Raw genomic sequence first — 17,110 nt, 5'->3', positions numbered from 1 at the left:
GTTGCAGAAGGAACTCGCGAACTCGATCCACACTTGGGATGAAGTAGCACAAAAATTCATAATCAAGTTCTTTCCCACTAAGAAGATAAAGTCGTTGAGGAGCCAGATTCATGGGTTTTAACAACGGGATGGTGAGACTCTTCGTCAAGCTTGGGAAAGATAAAAGAAGCTACTCAGAGACTGCCCACATCATTATCAGACTGATGAGGTGTTGGGTCACACTTTTGTTGATAGGTTGGATGACACATCAAAGATGAATCTTGACTCAGCTTGTGGGGGTAGTTGTATGACAAGGCCGTATAGTGAAATCCAGATCCTGCTAAATAGTTTCACTGCTAATGATAATAATTGGCAAGGAGATAGGGAATCACGAAGATCACTTAAACAGAAGGAAGCAGGTGTAATTGAGCTTGATGATATCTCATCCATGAGAGCAGATATAACAAAATTAGCAAATCAGATGAATAGAATGACAATTCACCAAGCGAAATAGATGCAACATGTGAAACAAATATCTACTTGCTGCGAGTTATGTGATGAAGGTCACACGAATGATATATGTCCCACGACTCCTGAGTCCATCTATTATATGGGGCAACAGAGAAAAGGTCCGATAAATCAGCACGCACAATATGGGAACACTTACAACCCAAATTGGAAGGATGGCCCTAACTTCTCCTAGGTGGAAATCAACCGACTCAGAATTAGTATAAGCCCTAAGAAAATTACATCCAACCTCAGAAGACACCCCAACAAGTGGAGCAGAGTACGAATGACCTATTGAAGAAGTTGTTTCTTGGCAATCAACAACTCAAGACCGATTTTAGAAATCTTGAGAGACAAGTTGGGCAGTTAGCGTCAAATCAAAATATCAGGCCTGCAGGCACTCTTCCTAGTGATACAGAGTCTAATCCTAAATCTCAAGTCAATGCGGTTTCCTAGAGAAATGGAAGAGTATTAGAAGAATTTCCAAAGAAAAAGAAGTATACGGCTAGTCCTGAAGAAGAATCAGTTCCCAAGCAAGTTGAGGAGAATGAGAAAGAGAGTGAAAGATAAGAGCCATGAATTGTGACAAGGACACCACCTCTGTTTCCACAAAGACTGCAGAAGCAAAAAGATGATGCTAAGTACAGGAATGTCTTAGATATTCTGAGCCAAGCTCATGTGATTTTTCCTTTGGTTGAAATTTTGCATGAAGTGCCTATGTATGCAAAGTATCTCAAGGATATTGTGGCAAAGAAGAGAAGACATACAGAGTTAGAAATAACTACACTTACTGAAGAGTGCAGTGTTAGAGCTCAGAGTAAACCTCCTCCTAAGTTGAAGGATCCTGGGAGTTTCAAAATTTCTCAGTCTCTTGGGAAACAAGAAGTTGGTAGAGCTCTGTGAGATTTAGGGGCTAGTATAAATTTGATGCCATCATCTTTGTTAAAGCAACTAGTATTAGGGACCCTTGGACCAACTACAATCATTTTACAGTTGGCAGATAGGTCAGTAGTAATGCCAGAAGGAATTATTGAGGATGTGTTAGTTCGAGTAGGAAAGTTTATTCTTCCTGCTGATTTTGTTGTTCTTGATTACGAGGCAGATGAGGAAGTGCCTATTATTTTGGGGGGACCATTCTTAGGTACTGCTAGAGCGATTATTGATGTAAGGAAGGGGAAGTTGAAGATGAGAGTTGGTGATAAGGAAATCATTTTTAATGTGTATAAGGCACTTAAGATCCCTAAACATTATGAGAACTTGTAAATGATTTTTGTGGTGGAATCGAAGGGGTAGAGCAGAGTCCCGATGTGAATTGTAGTGATCTAGATGGAAAAATTTAGTTAAAGGAGGTGGTGTTGCAAGTTGAGTGTGTAAAGATGATTGAGAAAATAGCCAGAGATTAAAGAGGAGATCTTTCTAGAGCGTGCAAAAAGGCTAGACTTTATGGGAGAAATAAGAAGCAAAAGCGCCCAGCCTAAGCATAGCAGTAGAGTCATACCGCGACGTTAAATCAGGCGCTTGTTGGGAGGCAACCCAGCATGTATTTTTTTTTTTATTTTTTTTTTATAGTATCACGTTTTGTTTTGTTTTGTGTTTGTTTGAAGATTAGGGTAAGTCTGAGTACCCGAAGTTGAAGCTGAGGAGCATGTTTGAGCTTAAGTGTGGGGTTGTCCCGACCCTTAATATTGAGGATCATGTTGCTAGCTAGGCCCTAGAGGGTCTCAAGGAGTATTTCTCATCCTTGTTTTAATATTTGTCTATGTGATCATGCATCGAGGACTATGCATAACATTTTTCATAAAATATTATGGGGTGGAGGAATTACTTTCTGAGTGTAATTGTATAAAATATTGTCATTAGTTTTCTTTAAACTCGTAGCTAAAAGTAGTGTAGTTTAGAGTACTTTCTTCAACAAAAGAAACAAAAATACAGGAAAAAAATATAAAATATTTTGGACTTTTCCCAATGATGGATTTTGTTGGCAGCTTTCTTGAGGGATTAAGGTCCAATAAAAAAGATTATTTTTATTTTTAGTTAGTCATAGGTCGACAATAATCCCTCTTAGTTTTTCTTTGGGCACCAGTTCTTTGAAGGGATGAATTTTTTAACCGGATATTTATTTTTATTTTTAGATTAGTGTAGGATATAGAGACTCGGGTTTAATTCGACATATTTAGTAACTTATTTGATACCAATAGAGTTAAACCTGAGCATATGGATTATAACTTTCCTCGTGAGTTTTCGAGAACTACTTGTGCCTTGAAAAATGAAATAGCATGTTTGTGATGCTTAGGCTCATTTTCTTGTCTCTTGTATTAATTGTTGTTCTTTGTGCATTAAAATTGCGGCTTAACTTTGTACTTGCTTTGATTGAGAGTTGGAATGTAGCCATCCTAATTGAATTATGTGTTATTATGTAGTGTGATTTTAGTGTAGTTCCATGTAGTACATTTGTGTCTAGAACTTGCCTTGCATGTGAGTTAAAGCAAAATCCTAGGTTTTGCTCAGTTTAAAAAGTGATTTAACCCTTCATTGACCCGTTTGAGACTTTCTAGCCTACTCTATGTTATTTGACCTTAGTCATGCCTGTTGAGCCTAGTTCCCTTTTATTTGATAACCATATTGTAAGCTTTGACCTTTTTGTGCTGAATTATCTATCTTTTGAACCCTACATCTTTGAGCACTTATAAAAGCATAATGAGCTAATAGCTAAAGTTGAAGTGAAATATTGGTTGAACTATGAATTAAACCATTTAAAGATGGAAGGCTATGGAAAAACAAAGTTTATTTGCAATAAGGAACGCAAGTTGTACAAAATAAAAAGAAGAAAAGAAAGAAAAAAAGAATTTTGCATGAGAAAAATGCGTTGAGAAAGAAACAAAAGAAGGGCGTCCTTGTTGTATAAAAAAATTAAAAATAAATAAATAAACGGAGAGATTGGATGTTGAGAAGAATGTATAAAAGGGAGGTACTTGAAGAAGAGGAAGTGTGTTGTTAGTTATTATGTTGTAAGTGCTTGGAGAAGCTTAGTCACTATTATCCATATTCATCCTACCCGTCCCTTAGCTTACATTGACCCTTAAAAAGTCCTAAGTGATTTTAGACTGAGCAGGTCTACATTAGTAGAGATTTACATAACGGACATGCCTATGGTAGCTTTTGTGCGCATGTGAACTTCTTTGAGAGAGTGAGTGATTTTTTCATTGTTTAACGTCCTTAAACAATATTCAAATCGTATTTGAGTGTGTGGACTATATCTCTTTATTTTGTGGTGAGGGCACATATTTCATGATGGATAGGTGACTTTATTAGGCTCTTCAGTCACAGTAAGTACGTCGCCTGAAAGTAGTTATGCTAGGGAGTTAGTTTTTGAGGTTGAGATATACCGGATTTACTATTTGTTTATTTTGAACTATTCAATACTGGTATTGGCATGCTTTTAACATAGGTAGGTAAGTAAAGAATGTATATGCAAAGAGATAATTATTGGTATCAACCAAAGTCATGCATGCTTGAGCTTAGTTGAAAGTTATGGCTTGATAGTGATAAGCTTGATTTTGTTCGGTCTATTATAGGTTGATTTTACTTTGTTCGAGGACGAACAAAAGTTTAAGTGTGGGATGGTGATGTTGGGCATATTTCTATATGTTTTAATATTACTTTACCCATGTTTTAACCGCTTTTTGGTGCTATTTGGTGTTAAAATAGGCCAACATGTGTTAATTATTGGTTCTATGACTAACTAAGTTGTGTGTGATGATTTAGGATGTTTGCAGTGAAAATATATGAAGAAAAGATGCTCCAGCTATAGGAGAAGAGGGTGGATGCATCACATCCAACCTTGAAAAAAAGGCTATTTGGAGCACCCTTAGCAGTGAAGTCTTAAGAAGGCATCCACCTTAGCATCCGCATCTAGGCGCAAGAAGGTTGAGGGAACAGAGGGTGGACGCAAAGCATCTACCCTAGCATCCAATGTTGAGAAGTTCAAGCTGAGGCGGACGCGACGCATCCAACTCAGCATCAATCCTTGAAGCTGTTACGGAAAAGCAAAAGGAAACCTTTGGCCCACGACCTTTAGACGCAATATATAAGCCAAAAATGCCTCTTTTAGGTCATCTAACACACGTGGAAGCAGAAAAGAGCCATCACAGAGTTTGGAAACTATGTAATTCGTCTTGAGTTTTTAATTTTTCCTTCTTTTATTGACTTTTCTGTATTCTTGGGAATTACTTGAGATTGCTACCATGACTATGCGTTGCTAACGTCGTTCGTTCTGGGGGTATGGGTGCTACATGAATGTTGACGTTTGAAGTTTAAATTGATGAGTTTGATTTTATCATATTGGTTTGCTTAAATTGATGAGTTTGAACTCGAAAGTGGAAATTCTAGATTGCATATATGATTAAATAACGCAAGTTCTTGAACCCGGGCATCGGAGAACGAATTCACAATTAGGATAGAAATATACCTAATTGTCTTGCTTGGTTGGAATACAGGAAGTGTAAATGCATTCTTGTTAGTCTTAATTCCATTGACATATAGGCATTAAGTTAACTTGAATAGAAAAGTATGAACTCGATAGATTCTTGCGAGTAACATTAACCCCGCCAATCAACAAACGAGATAAATTAGTTAGTTAGTTTAAGCCAAGAACGCAACAAGATTGTTAGCTAGCGTATGATCCTGGAATATCCTCTCCTATTATTTTTTATCCAAAATCTCCTACATGTTTTGGTCAATCTCTAGTTTATTTAATTGCTTGATAGTCTCTTTGGTTGTTAATTAATCACCTACACATTTTGAGAAATATTTTTTGAATAGATATTTGTTTGAGTTTGAATTAGTCAAAATTTAATCATAAGTCTCCATGGTAACAATATTCTACAAACTAATTTATTGCTTGACGACCACGTATACTTGCGTGCGTGTTTGGTCGCAATAGAGAAATAAAGCTTTATGTTAAGTTCTCCAAGTGCGAGTTCCGGTTAGATTCTGTGGCTTTCTTGGGTCATGTTCTATCAGGTGAAGGTATTAAGGTAGATCCCAGGAAGATCAAGGCAGTTCAGAGTTGTTCTCGTCCTACAACGGTGACCGAAATCAGGAGTTTCTTGCGGTTAGCAGGTTATTATCGTCAGTTTATGGAGGGTTTCTCATCTATTGCAGCTTCTTTGACTAGGGTGTCCCATAAGGGTGCTCAGTTCAGATGGTCTGATGATTGCAAGGCGATCTTTCAGAAGCTCAAAAGTGCGTGACTACAGCATCGGTGTTGGTTTTTCCCTCTAGTTCAGGGATGTATACTGTGTATTGCGACGCTTCATGCATCGATTTGGATTGTGTATTAATGCAGGAGGGACGAGTTATTGCATATTCTTCATGCCAGTTGAATACCCACGAGAAGAATTACCATGTGCAATGTTTGGAGTTGGTTGTGATAGTTCATGATCTTAAGATATAGAGGCATTATCTTTAGGGAGTGTCGTGCCAGGTTTACACCGAATACCGTAATTTGCAGCATCTGTTTAAGTAGAGGGATTTTAATCTGAGGCAGCTCAGGTGGCTTGAGTTACTAATGGATTTTACTGGTGTTGAGCTTTAATTGGTAGTGTTTTTTACTTATTGTGTGTTTTATGCCTTGTAGGAATGATTCCGAGTTATGTAGGTGTTGCAGAGAAAATTCGAGCTATTTGAAGATTTGAAGTCTAAGTAAAAGCCCAAGGGATTAAGCCGAGATCATGTTCGGGGGTCGAGGACCACGTCTGGACATCAAAAATCAAGTTTGGAGCCGCACTCTGAAAAATTTACACTACTGCGGCGTGTGGGGCGCCGCAGCAGTGCAATTCTTGCTGCCTGACAGATGTTGAGCTCTCTGGATTTCTCAACTAATGCCCCGCATGGCGCGTCACCCCATGCGGCACGCCTGTGTATTTTTTGTAGAGTTATTTTCCTATTTCGGCTAGAAAAGGGTGATTTTGTATGGGCCCAACCCTACTTGGTATAAATACATGAAAAAATATTATTTTCTGGACTTTTGACATACTTTCGACCTAAGGACGCTAAGGAGGAGTTGGAAGAACACAAGCACGAGTATTTCATCATTCTTTCCTCACTCAAGACTCGAGTTTGGATCGAAGTTATGTTTTCTTATACTTTAATTATATTTATGATGAATTTCTCCATGTATATGGAGTAGTTCCTTTTAGGGTTTGATGGATCTGGTGTATTGATGATTGTTTGTGGATTATAGCTCTAGTTTTATGTATTGAATCATTTTGGAGGATTTAATTGTTGTATCTATATTCACTAGTTCATGTAATTGATAAAGGCATAACTTGTGATATCTTTGCATTATACTGTTGGTTGAGTTCATAGGTAGTTGCATTATACTAAATAATCGAAAGAGGCTAGTTGAATCATTGATTAAACCTAGTTAGGAGAATAATCGAAAGAGGTTTTTCCTAAGGACCAATCCACTACACATTCTTGCATATATTCACAGTGCTTAATTTGGTTCATCTTGTGAGGTTGAAACTTAATCGAGAGAGGAGTTTCTATTGAACGTTTGAACTAATAATTGAGTGAATTCGAGAGACTCACCTGAACATTAGAAGTGAATTATCTAGAGTTAGATTCCAAAGAATTATCTTACACCTACCTACTCAAAGCATATCGTCTCCCACTGATAACGTTATTTGCTTATTCCTTGTCTCGATAGTCACTAGTCAATAGCTTTAGATTCTGAGTTAATTTTAAGTAGTAGTCATATAAATCTCAAATGTTGATCCTCCTGGATAGCAATCAAGCTAGAAACTACAAGAATATTATTTAAATCCAATCCCTGTGTATATGAAATTATACTATATTATCTTTGATTAGCGACCATAATTTAAGTGTGTGTTTTGCGCACGTCAAATTTTGGCGGCGTTGCCGGGGATTGACAATCTATAGTGTTTGAAATAGTTTGTAGTGCTAATTCAAAAATTTCTCTTTTTATTTTTTCCCTTTTTACACTTGGTGTTCTTTGACTGTGCGCATGTTGCAGGTTAAGATTGGTGCATGACTCAACGAGACGTTAGAAAAGGTTGGGCAATCCTCAACCAAAGAAACTATGGCTGGAAACGCTAATGATAATGTAGATTTGGCTGCAAGAGAGGCATCCCAACAATGAGAAAAAGTTACACAGGATGTTGAGGAAGCAGCTATTAGAGCTGCATAGATTGTCTATGAAGAAGAGAGGGGTCAGAGAATTAATCACATTCAACCCTTGGCTGCAGACCAATTCGGAAATATAGCTCCCGGGCTTGGGAGATCACTTGGCGATTATACTATACCGATCTACAATAAAGGATTATCAAGTGTTAGACCACCTCCAATTGCAGCTAACAATTTTGAGTTGAAGCAAGGGTTGCTTCAAACCATTCAGAACTGTTGTGTCTTTAGAGGGAAGATGAACGAAGATCCAAACATACATCTTTTGGACTTCGAGGAGATTATGAATACATTTCAATACAATGAGGTATCACAAGATACAATGTACTTAAGAGCATTCCCCTTTTCACTTAAAGATGATGCAAAATAATGGCTTTGAAGCTTGCATACGGGATCGATTAGAACATGGGATGAGATGACCTGAAAATTCCTTGATAACTATTTCTCCTCAGCAAAGAAGAGCAGGTTTAGAAGAAAAATCCATAACTTTTTCCAAAAAAAGAATGAAATTATTTTTAAAGCATGTGAGAGGTTTAAGGAGATAGTTAGAAAGTGTCAACATAGCGGAATTGAACTTTGGATGCAACTCCAGGACTTTTGGGATGGATTGACACCCGCCTCGCGTAGAATATTGAGCAATGCAGCCGGAGGCCCTTTGATGAAGAAGACTCCGGAGGACATAGTTACAATTCTTGATGAGTTATTTGAAGATGCTAATTAGTGGCCCTCTGAGAGTTCTGAAATAAGAAGATCAACTAGTGTTCACCAAGTTGATGCTAATATATCTGTACATGTACAACTTGATGCTATGGCTAAAGAAATACGAAAGTTGACCTTATCCACGATACAAAATGAGCCTCACGCAGCTTGTGATATATGTGAAAGAGGACACCCTACTCATGAGTGTCAAGCCTCAACTGTGGAAGTAAATGCTGTGAGGAATTATAATTTTAATACAATGGGTCAGAAGCACCCCGATATTTCATGGAGTTCACCTGGGGGTACTACAAATGCATGACAACAAAATAAGCCCATATTCCAAGGACAAGGAGCTCCTGGTTTTATAAATCAGCCGAGGTAGTAGTTTCAGCCTCAACAGCCCACTCAGTCTGGCCTAGAAGATCTTATGAAGGCCTCCATTGTGAAAACTGATGAGAGATTTCAAGTACAAGAGGCAGCAATTCGAAATTTAGAGAAGAAAGTGGGACAGATTGCAACGATATTATCTGAGAGGATTCCAGGAACTCTCCATGCTGATACTGAAAGAAATCCCAAACAAATAGCGAAAGTTGTAACTTTGAGAAGTGGGCAAGTGTTGAAAGATCTCACCCCAATCTAAAAATATATGAGACTTGAAAATGAAAGTAGGGAGCAGCTGAAAAGAGATGTTGATAAGAAGAAGACAGGCCAGATGAAAGCTAAGAAAAAGAAAAAGGAAGAAAACTCGAGAAGGGAGGAACCTGAGGAGAGGAAGCATATGCCTGCTCTACCTTTCCCCCAAAAGCTAAGTAGAGAAACGATGGACAAGAAGTTTGAGAGATTTCTGGATGTACTGAAACATATTCATGTTAACTTATCATTCACATAAGTGCTCTCACCGATGTCGGCGTATGCTAAATTTTTGAAAGAAATCCTTACAAAGAAGAGGAAAATAGTGGAGACCTCAGTGGTCAAGCTCACAGAGAATTGCAGCGCGATATTACTATACCTTGCTCTTTAGGAACTATTAATTTTGATAAATCCTTATGTGATTCTGGTGCCTCAATTAATTTAATGCCTCTATCTATCTACAGGAAACTGGAGAATGAGATTAGAGAGATAAGGTCTGCACCCAAATCTTTGCAGTTGGTAAACCAAACAACTATAATACCCGAGGGGATAGTAGAAGATGTGTTAATTTGGGTGGATAAGTTTGTATTTTCTATGGATTTTATAGTGGTAAATATGGAGGAATACAAGGAGGTCCCCATCATCCTAGGAAGACCATTCTTAGCGACGAGTAGAGATATATTAGATATACACGAGAAAAAACTCATGCTTAGAGTGGGAGATGAGACTGTGACTTTTAAGATGGATGTAGCGAAGGGGGCACAGAAGGACAAACCAGCTCCGAGTGTTGAGTGAAAAGTAAAGGGCTCGAAAGAGAAGGCTGCAATGAGTGAGAAAGATAAATGTGGGGTGTACCCTTAGAGGGCCGACAAGAAGTTGTCTGCATGGATGTGTGCATTAGTTCAGGCGCGAGGAATGGAGCCCGACTTCGACTCAGACCCCAACTAGATGTTCAAGGAAGTTTCCTTTACCTTATGCTTATTAATTGTATATCATGAGGACATGCCACAACTTGAAGTGTGGGGTAGGGAATATCTGTATGTATGTATGTATGTATGTATATGTGTTTCTCTTTGTTAGTTTTAGAAGTTAGAGATAGAAAATAATTGTGTTTAAAATAAAAAATTTAAAGTTTTGATTTTTCCCGACGATGGATATCATCGACAAGTTTCTTGAGGGATGAAAGTCGAAAGAAAAAGATAAAAAGATTTTCTTTTATTAGGTAGTGTAACATGTCCTCCTTGGTTTTGTTTTGTGCTGCGGTTCTTTTCCAAGGGTTTTGTTTGAACCGGGTGTAGTTAGTTTTTTATTTCTTCTTAGGAGTAGGAAACATTGTGCTATGATTTGAATTAAAGGCAATATTGCTTGACTTTATTATACCTTGAGAATAGTGAGTGCTTTAGTTTTGACGCTTAGGCTCAGTTTTTGACTCTTGTATAAGTACCTTAAATTGTATGATCTTAACTTTGCTTAACTGCTTGGACTAGAGTGTCTTGATGAGTTCGATCCTGAGTGAGTTATGTGCCATGTGTGTGTGAGGTTTTTTGTATTTTGTGCATTACATTTGATGTCTAGAACTTGCCATGTGTGTTTGCACAGCGAAATTGTAGTTTAATTCAGTCTAGGAAGTGATATAGGCATTTCTTTGTTGAGATAGTTATAGACTTTTACCCACCTAATTGTTATGTATCTTAGTTAACCCCTTGGATTCTGTAATCATGTTTCTTTGGCAACCACATTACAAGCCTTATCCATTTGTTTGAATTGACTATTTATTTGAACCGTTTACCTCTCGTGAGCACTTGAAATTGTTATGAACTTTGTAAAAGTTGAAGTTTGGGGTGTTGGTTTGGCTTTTGAGTGGAACTATTGAAATAAAGAAAAAGGTGCACTGTTTTGAAAAAGTAAGAGCCGCTTGAATTGAAAAAGAAAAGGGAAAATAGTTGTATTGTTGTGCAAAATATTCCTTGATAGTGGTGACTCTTGATGTATTTATGCTTAAAGAAGTAGGGAGTTAATGTATATTGATGTGAAGGTGGAATTATGGTTTGACATAAGTGTGGAGTTTTGAATGGTTAAGTGTATGTATTAAAATGCTTAGGGGCGTGTAGTCACTCTTATATCCAAATGTATCCTACCCATCCCGCAACCTATATTACAACCAAATAAAGTCATTCTTGATACTTGACTGAATGATCTCAATTAGTAGAGTAGTACACTACGGGAAAGTCTATGGTACATCTTTTGTGGCACATGAATGTTATTTCTAAGAGTGAGTGAATTCTTTCTATCTTGAATTCCTAATTATGCTTAAATTTTATTGTGTGTGGAACTACTCTCTATTGTTGTGTGAGGGCACTTGATTCACGAAGGAAAGGTAATGTCGTTGACCTCTGTGTTAGAGTAAGTTAGCGGGTTGGAAAACTGTGTGGTGCTTTTGAGTCAAATCTTGAGGCGAGGATGTTACGCTAGAGTGCTTAGTCTGTTTTAAATATTCTTGGTATGATAAGTTAGGAGGGTTGTTTAAAAAGGTCATGTCTATGTGAAGTGTAATTTGATTGCTCGAGGACGAGCAATGGTTTAAGTGTGGGGTGTTGATGGTAGGCTACAATTCTATATTTTAGTCGCTTACTGCACTCTAATTCATTGCACCTTACTAGTGGTGAGCTTTAATTGGTAGTGTTTTGCACGTATTGTGTGTTTTATGCCTTGTAAGAGTGATTCTGAGTTATGTAGATGTTGCGGAGCTAATTCGAGCTATTTTGAGCTTTGAAGACTGAGTAAAAGTCCAAGGGATTAAGTCGGGATCGTGTTCCGGGGTCGAGGACCACGTCTGGACATCAAAAATCAAGTTTGGAGTCGTACTCTGAGACATTTAAACTACTACAGCGCATGGGGCGGCGCGTGGGGCACCGCAGCAATGCAATTCCTGATGCCTGATAGATGTTGGGCTCTCTAGATTTCTCCACTGATGCCCCACATTGTGCGTCGCCCCATGCAGCGCGCCTTTATATTTTTCTCATGGCTATTTTCCTATTTCGGCTATAAAAGGGTGGTTTCGTCTGGACCCGGCCCTACTTGGTATAAATACATGAAAAAACGTTCTTTTTTGGATTTTTGACATACTTTCGACCTAAAGACGCTAAGGATGAGTTGGAAGAACACAAGCATGAGGATTTCATCATTCTTTCCTCACTCAAGACCCGAGTTTAGATCAAATTTATGTTTTCCTATACTTTAATTATATTTGTGATGAATTTCTCCATGTATATCGAGTAGTTCCATTTAGGATTTGATGGATTTGGTGTATTGCTGATTGTTTGTGGATTATAACTCCAGTTTTATGTATTGAATCATTTTGGAGGATTTAATTATTGCATCTATATTCACTAGTTCATGTAATCGAGAGAGGCATAACTTGTGATATCTTTGCTTTATATTGTTATTTGAGTTCATAGGTTCTACTAAGTAATAGAAAGAGGCTAGTTGAATCATTGATTAAACCTAGTTAGGAGAATAATCGAAAGAGGTTTTCTAAGGACTAATCCACTACGCATTCTTGCATATCTTCACAATGCTTAATTTGGTTAATCTTGTGAGGTTGAGACTTAATCAAGAGAGGAGTTTCTACTGAACGTTTGAACTAATAATTGAATGAATTTGAGAGACTCGCTTGAATATTAGAAGTGAATTATCTACAGTTAGATACCAAACAATGATCTTACACCTACCTAGTCAAAACCCTATCTTCTCCCATTGATAACCTTATTTTCTTATTCCTTGTCTCGATAGTCACTAGTCAATAACTTTAGATTCTAAGTTAATTTTAAGTAGTAATCATATAAATCTCAATTGTTGATCCTCTTGGATATCAATCGAACTAGAAACAACAAGAATACTATTTAAATCCAATCCATATGGATACGATATTATACTATACTGTATTTGATTAGCGAGCATAATTTAAGTGTGTGTTTTGCGCTTGTCAAAAAATCACCCAGAAAGATTAATGGGAGATTAATAGAATTTAGTAATTACAAAGAGAAAAGATGACAATATCAATATGTATATTACCTCAAATATATACTCAGAATAAGCAGACAAACACATGTGTATATGTAACAAACCATTCAGTCATTTTGAGATTTGGCTTTTCGTTAAGTGGTTTGAGGTCTTGAGTGGTTTCATATGATGTATTATGACATGCATGTATGGTCGGATTTGATTTTCGGGTGTTTTGGGATTGATTTGGATGAGTATCTCTCATTTTAGAAGCTTAAGTTGAATATGTTGACCAAAGCTTGACTATTGTAAAAATGACCCCGAAACAGTGTCTTGATGGCTCCAATAGGTTTGTATTGTGATTTTGGACTTGGACGTATGCCCGAAATTGAACTCTAAGGTTCCTAGGTTGATTTGGCTTGTTTTGCCGAATGTTGGCAATTTGTAGGTTTAGAAATTCCTTAGGTTTGACTATTGTTTGACTTTATGGCTGTCGGGCTCAGATTTTAGTTTTGGGATTTGGAATAGGTCTGCTATGCTATTTTGAAGTTATTTGCAAAGTTTGGCGTCATTCCGAGTTGATTAGATAGGAATCGGACGTGTGGTTATGTTTTTAGAAGTTCTTGAGTTTCAATGTAAAATTTCATGCATTTTGATGTCCAGTTCACGGTTTTAGATGTTATTTGGATGTTTTGATTGCGCGAGTGAGTTCATATGATATTTTTAGACTTGTCTGGATGTTTGGTATGGAGTCTCGAGTGCTCGAGTCAGTTTAGGACGTGTTCGGAGTGTTGGAAGAGTTTCAGTTTTTGCTGGTTTTTGCACAAGTATTGTAGGCCTAGCAAATGCGAGATTTTGTTCGCAATTGCGACCTTCACATTTACGACCTTCGCATTTGTGAAGTGGGCATCGTATTTGCAAATGTGTATGGGGTCTATCAGGTTTGCATTTGCGAATATTTTGTTCGCTTATGCGATGGGGATCTGGGCTAGGCTGGATCGCATTTGCGATCATCATGGTCGCTTTTGCGATATGTTCCTTGTTCGCATTTGTGAACTTTTTGTCGTATTTGTGATCTTAGTATGAGTGTGATGAGTATCGCTTTTGCAATCATTATTCGCATTTGCGGGGTTCTCAATTGCCAACCCCAAGTTGCATTTGCGACAGCTGCTCCTAAACATAAAGGCTAGAAGACGGGATTTTAGTCTCATTTTTTATATCTTTGAACCCTAAACTCCGTAGTAGGCGATTTGGAGATGGGATTTTTCATACACAATCATTGGGTAAGTGATTTTAATCAATTTCCAACTATATTACATGATTATATATGAGATTTAACACCAAAAGTTTTAGAATCAAAGTGAAATTTTGGGAATTTTTGTCTATATTTTGAAATATAAAAATTTGGGCTTTGAGAGTTGAATTGAACTCAGATTTGAAAACAAAACATGTATATGGACTTGTGGGGTTATGGGTAGTCACCTATATCGGTCCAGGAGTATGAATCTTTATGTTATAGATCATGTACATATATTTTTGTATACCTTCCTTATGTGCATAGATTGGACGGGTAGCATGTGAGTTGTTCGTACGGATTTAAGGTATTGTTACTACTGGAACGTGAGTTGTCTGTGCAGATCTGAGGTATTAATGGTATTGGTACGTGAGTTATCTGTGCAACACGTGAGTTATCCATGCACTTGTGATTGATAATATGGGCACGAAATGCCATGTGACCCCGATTCGTGATTTGGGACTCGTGATTGTGGTTACGAGGTGTGGTACCTCGAGGTGATTCTTGTGTAAACCTTGTGGAAGAACGGTTGATTATTTGGTTGTCAATTGTGTTCCTTAATTGTTTTCACTACTACTTAAACTGTGATTTGATTACCTTGCGGCATTATCACATGTTTTCTCCTTGTTGCTATTTGTTGCTTGTACTTTCCATTGTTAGCGTTATATTGTTATTCATTCCATGTTTAGCCTGATACTGATATCCGTTCCTCTATTAGTTTTATATTAATACTTGCATAGTTTATTATGTCTAGTAGGTGTCTTGATTGTAACTCGTCACTACTCCACCGAGGTTAGTCTTGATACTTATTGGGTACCGTTGTGGTGTACTCATGTAAAAATTTTGTATATTTTTGTGCATATCGAGGTACCTCTGAGCGTGCCGGTCGTTAGCTAGTTGTTGGAGATTCGCTACGGAGATTTCAAGGTATAATTTCCACTGCGTTCGCAGGCCTCGAAGTCACCTTCTAGAGCTTCACTAAGTTACTGTTTACTTATATTCCAAACAGTGATGTATTTGTTATTCTTAGTAACTCTTAGAAAAGCTTATAACTTCATACTACCGATTTTGGGATATTGTATATCTACTGATGGTTGTTGGATATGTATGGCAATTACTGGTTCATGTTAAATGGTTAAATGGTTTAAATATGTTAATAGTGTTGTCGCACCCTGAATTCTTGCAAAAGCGGGTTTCGACATGTGACAACTCTTTTAAATGGGTATTAAAATAGAAGAGTCACCACCTAACGATTTTAAGATGTGTTAAGGTACCTATTTGCAAATAACTCTATTTTAACTAGTCTGTATCACCAAAGATCGGGTAAGGGCTCAAATTACCTCAAAGAGAAGGTGTTAGGCACTTTTCGAGGTCCACAAATATGGGTCCCGAACAAAATTAACGATACGTGATATTATTGGATTGTCTTATGTGATCATGTAAGTGAAGGAGGACAGGGAATTTAAAGTTCTACTACGATGTAAACAAGTGTAAAGAAAATCGCACAAGAATTAAACTATATACAAATGATCAGTACAAGTCTTTAGAGGTTACAAGATACAACTTAATTATTCTAAATTCAAGAAACAAGGCGCGAACAATAAACATATTAAGGAGGGGGTCCTATATTTTTTAGCCTAAAGGATCACCCCATACAACATAAATAATACTTCGCAACTTCCTTAGGGTAGGGGGTTTGCACATATTATTCAGCGGGCATAGACTATCATCTCCTGCTACCCAATTACTATGTTTAAGTTGTTTACCTAAAGCGCTCTAATTCAATTCTAAACCGTGTCCTATGCATGCACTACCGGTCCCATGCCTATGATCTCGGAGGCTTTGGGCCTACTATTTGGGTGGATCTAGACTTTACTTACGGTGCTCAAAAATGATAAAACTAGGCGCACATTCAAAATACGTAGGACTACACATAAAGACAATAGATGGATCAAGTTAGCCTCCGCACATAAGCAACAAAAGCACGCAGCAGATTTTGTATGAGGCAGTAGACAGTTTCAGAATTAAGGAGTTAATTCCTATAGACATGGCTTCTATGTGATCCCATCTTTAAACGTCCTACATGTAGTGCTGCTATTTGCAGATTACAGGTATTATAAAACCTATAGGCATGATCTCTAAATTATTTGCGCAATGGGACAGTGAAACCGTTTGAAAACTCATAATTAACATCGCTTGATCCTATAGACATGCTTTCTAGGCAAGTAACAGTATCCTGTAGGCAGTATTTCTAATAGCTGGTGTTTTTAACTTGATTTTATCATACTTATTCCTATAGGCATGTTATTTAGGTGGCAGTGTAATAAAACAACAAAAATAGTCGATTAGTTGATTAATTAGAGCCCTATAGCCATGGTATCTAGATGAGAAAAGACATATATTAGTGTGATCATACAGGCATGTTATCTAGTAATCAAATTGCAATTACACGACTAAGTAAATAGTTGTTGATATTCGATTCCTATAGGCAAATTGTCTAATATCACATACAAGTGAAGCATGTAAACAAGTGAAACACTTAAACTCTTATAGGCAGCTTTCTAACTGTGTACGGGAATAGGACATGTAAAGCAAGTGGAGTGCTTAGGTTCCTATAGGCATGTTTTCTATCAGTGTATAAAAATAGAGCATGTCAAACAAAGTAGCAAACAAAGCATGTAGACTCTATAGGCATGTTTTCTATCCTTTTATGCGAAAAAATAGAATATACCCATTTTCTCATTTCACTAACACTCCAATTGTTTGTTTATTACGGGCCCAAAGATAAAAGAA

General features: G+C 37.4%; 2 protein-coding genes and 1 non-coding gene across 3 annotated transcripts; 2 read left to right on the top strand and 1 right to left on the bottom strand.

Moving 5' to 3' along the window:
- The first annotated feature begins 1,203 nt into the window (after positions 1–1,203).
- Positions 1,204–1,749, top strand: LOC138898732 (uncharacterized). The gene is made up of 2 exons (XM_070184828.1): positions 1,204–1,371; positions 1,480–1,749. The coding sequence occupies exons 1-2, from the start codon at positions 1,204–1,206 to the stop codon at positions 1,747–1,749; spliced, it is 438 nt and encodes a 145-aa protein (XP_070040929.1).
- Positions 1,750–8,155: 6,406 nt separating this feature from the next.
- On the bottom strand, positions 8,156–8,259 carry LOC117278411 (small nucleolar RNA R71). The gene has a single exon (XR_004508783.1). It is a non-coding gene; the product is annotated as a small nucleolar RNA R71 (small nucleolar RNA).
- A 778-nt stretch (positions 8,260–9,037) lies between these two features.
- On the top strand, positions 9,038–9,816 carry LOC138898731 (uncharacterized). Its single transcript, XM_070184827.1, has 2 exons — positions 9,038–9,222; positions 9,486–9,816. Exons 1-2 carry the CDS (start codon positions 9,038–9,040, stop codon positions 9,814–9,816), a joined length of 516 nt encoding a protein of 171 aa, XP_070040928.1.
- The last annotated feature ends 7,294 nt before the right edge of the window (positions 9,817–17,110 follow it).

This window comes from Nicotiana tomentosiformis, chromosome 9, assembly GCF_000390325.3.
Source record: "Nicotiana tomentosiformis chromosome 9, ASM39032v3, whole genome shotgun sequence".
Taxonomy (NCBI): Eukaryota; Viridiplantae; Streptophyta; class Magnoliopsida; order Solanales; family Solanaceae; genus Nicotiana; species Nicotiana tomentosiformis.
Note: the sequence above shows the minus strand (reverse complement) of the source record. Positions and strands in the feature narration are given on the sequence as shown.

Excerpts from the sequence above, each read along its gene's own strand:
- LOC138898732 (XM_070184828.1), top strand. The coding sequence starts at position 1,204 with ATGTATGCAAAGTATCTCAAGGATATTGTGGCAAAGAAGAGAAGACAT. Across the intron at positions 1,372-1,479 it reads AGTCTCTTGGGAAACAAGAA|TTGGCAGATAGGTCAGTAGT; the intron begins GTTGGTAGAGCT and ends ATCATTTTACAG.
- LOC138898731 (XM_070184827.1), top strand. The coding sequence starts at position 9,038 with ATGAGACTTGAAAATGAAAGTAGGGAGCAGCTGAAAAGAGATGTTGAT. Across the intron at positions 9,223-9,485 it reads AGAGAAACGATGGACAAGAA|GAAACTGGAGAATGAGATTA; the intron begins GTTTGAGAGATT and ends ATCTATCTACAG.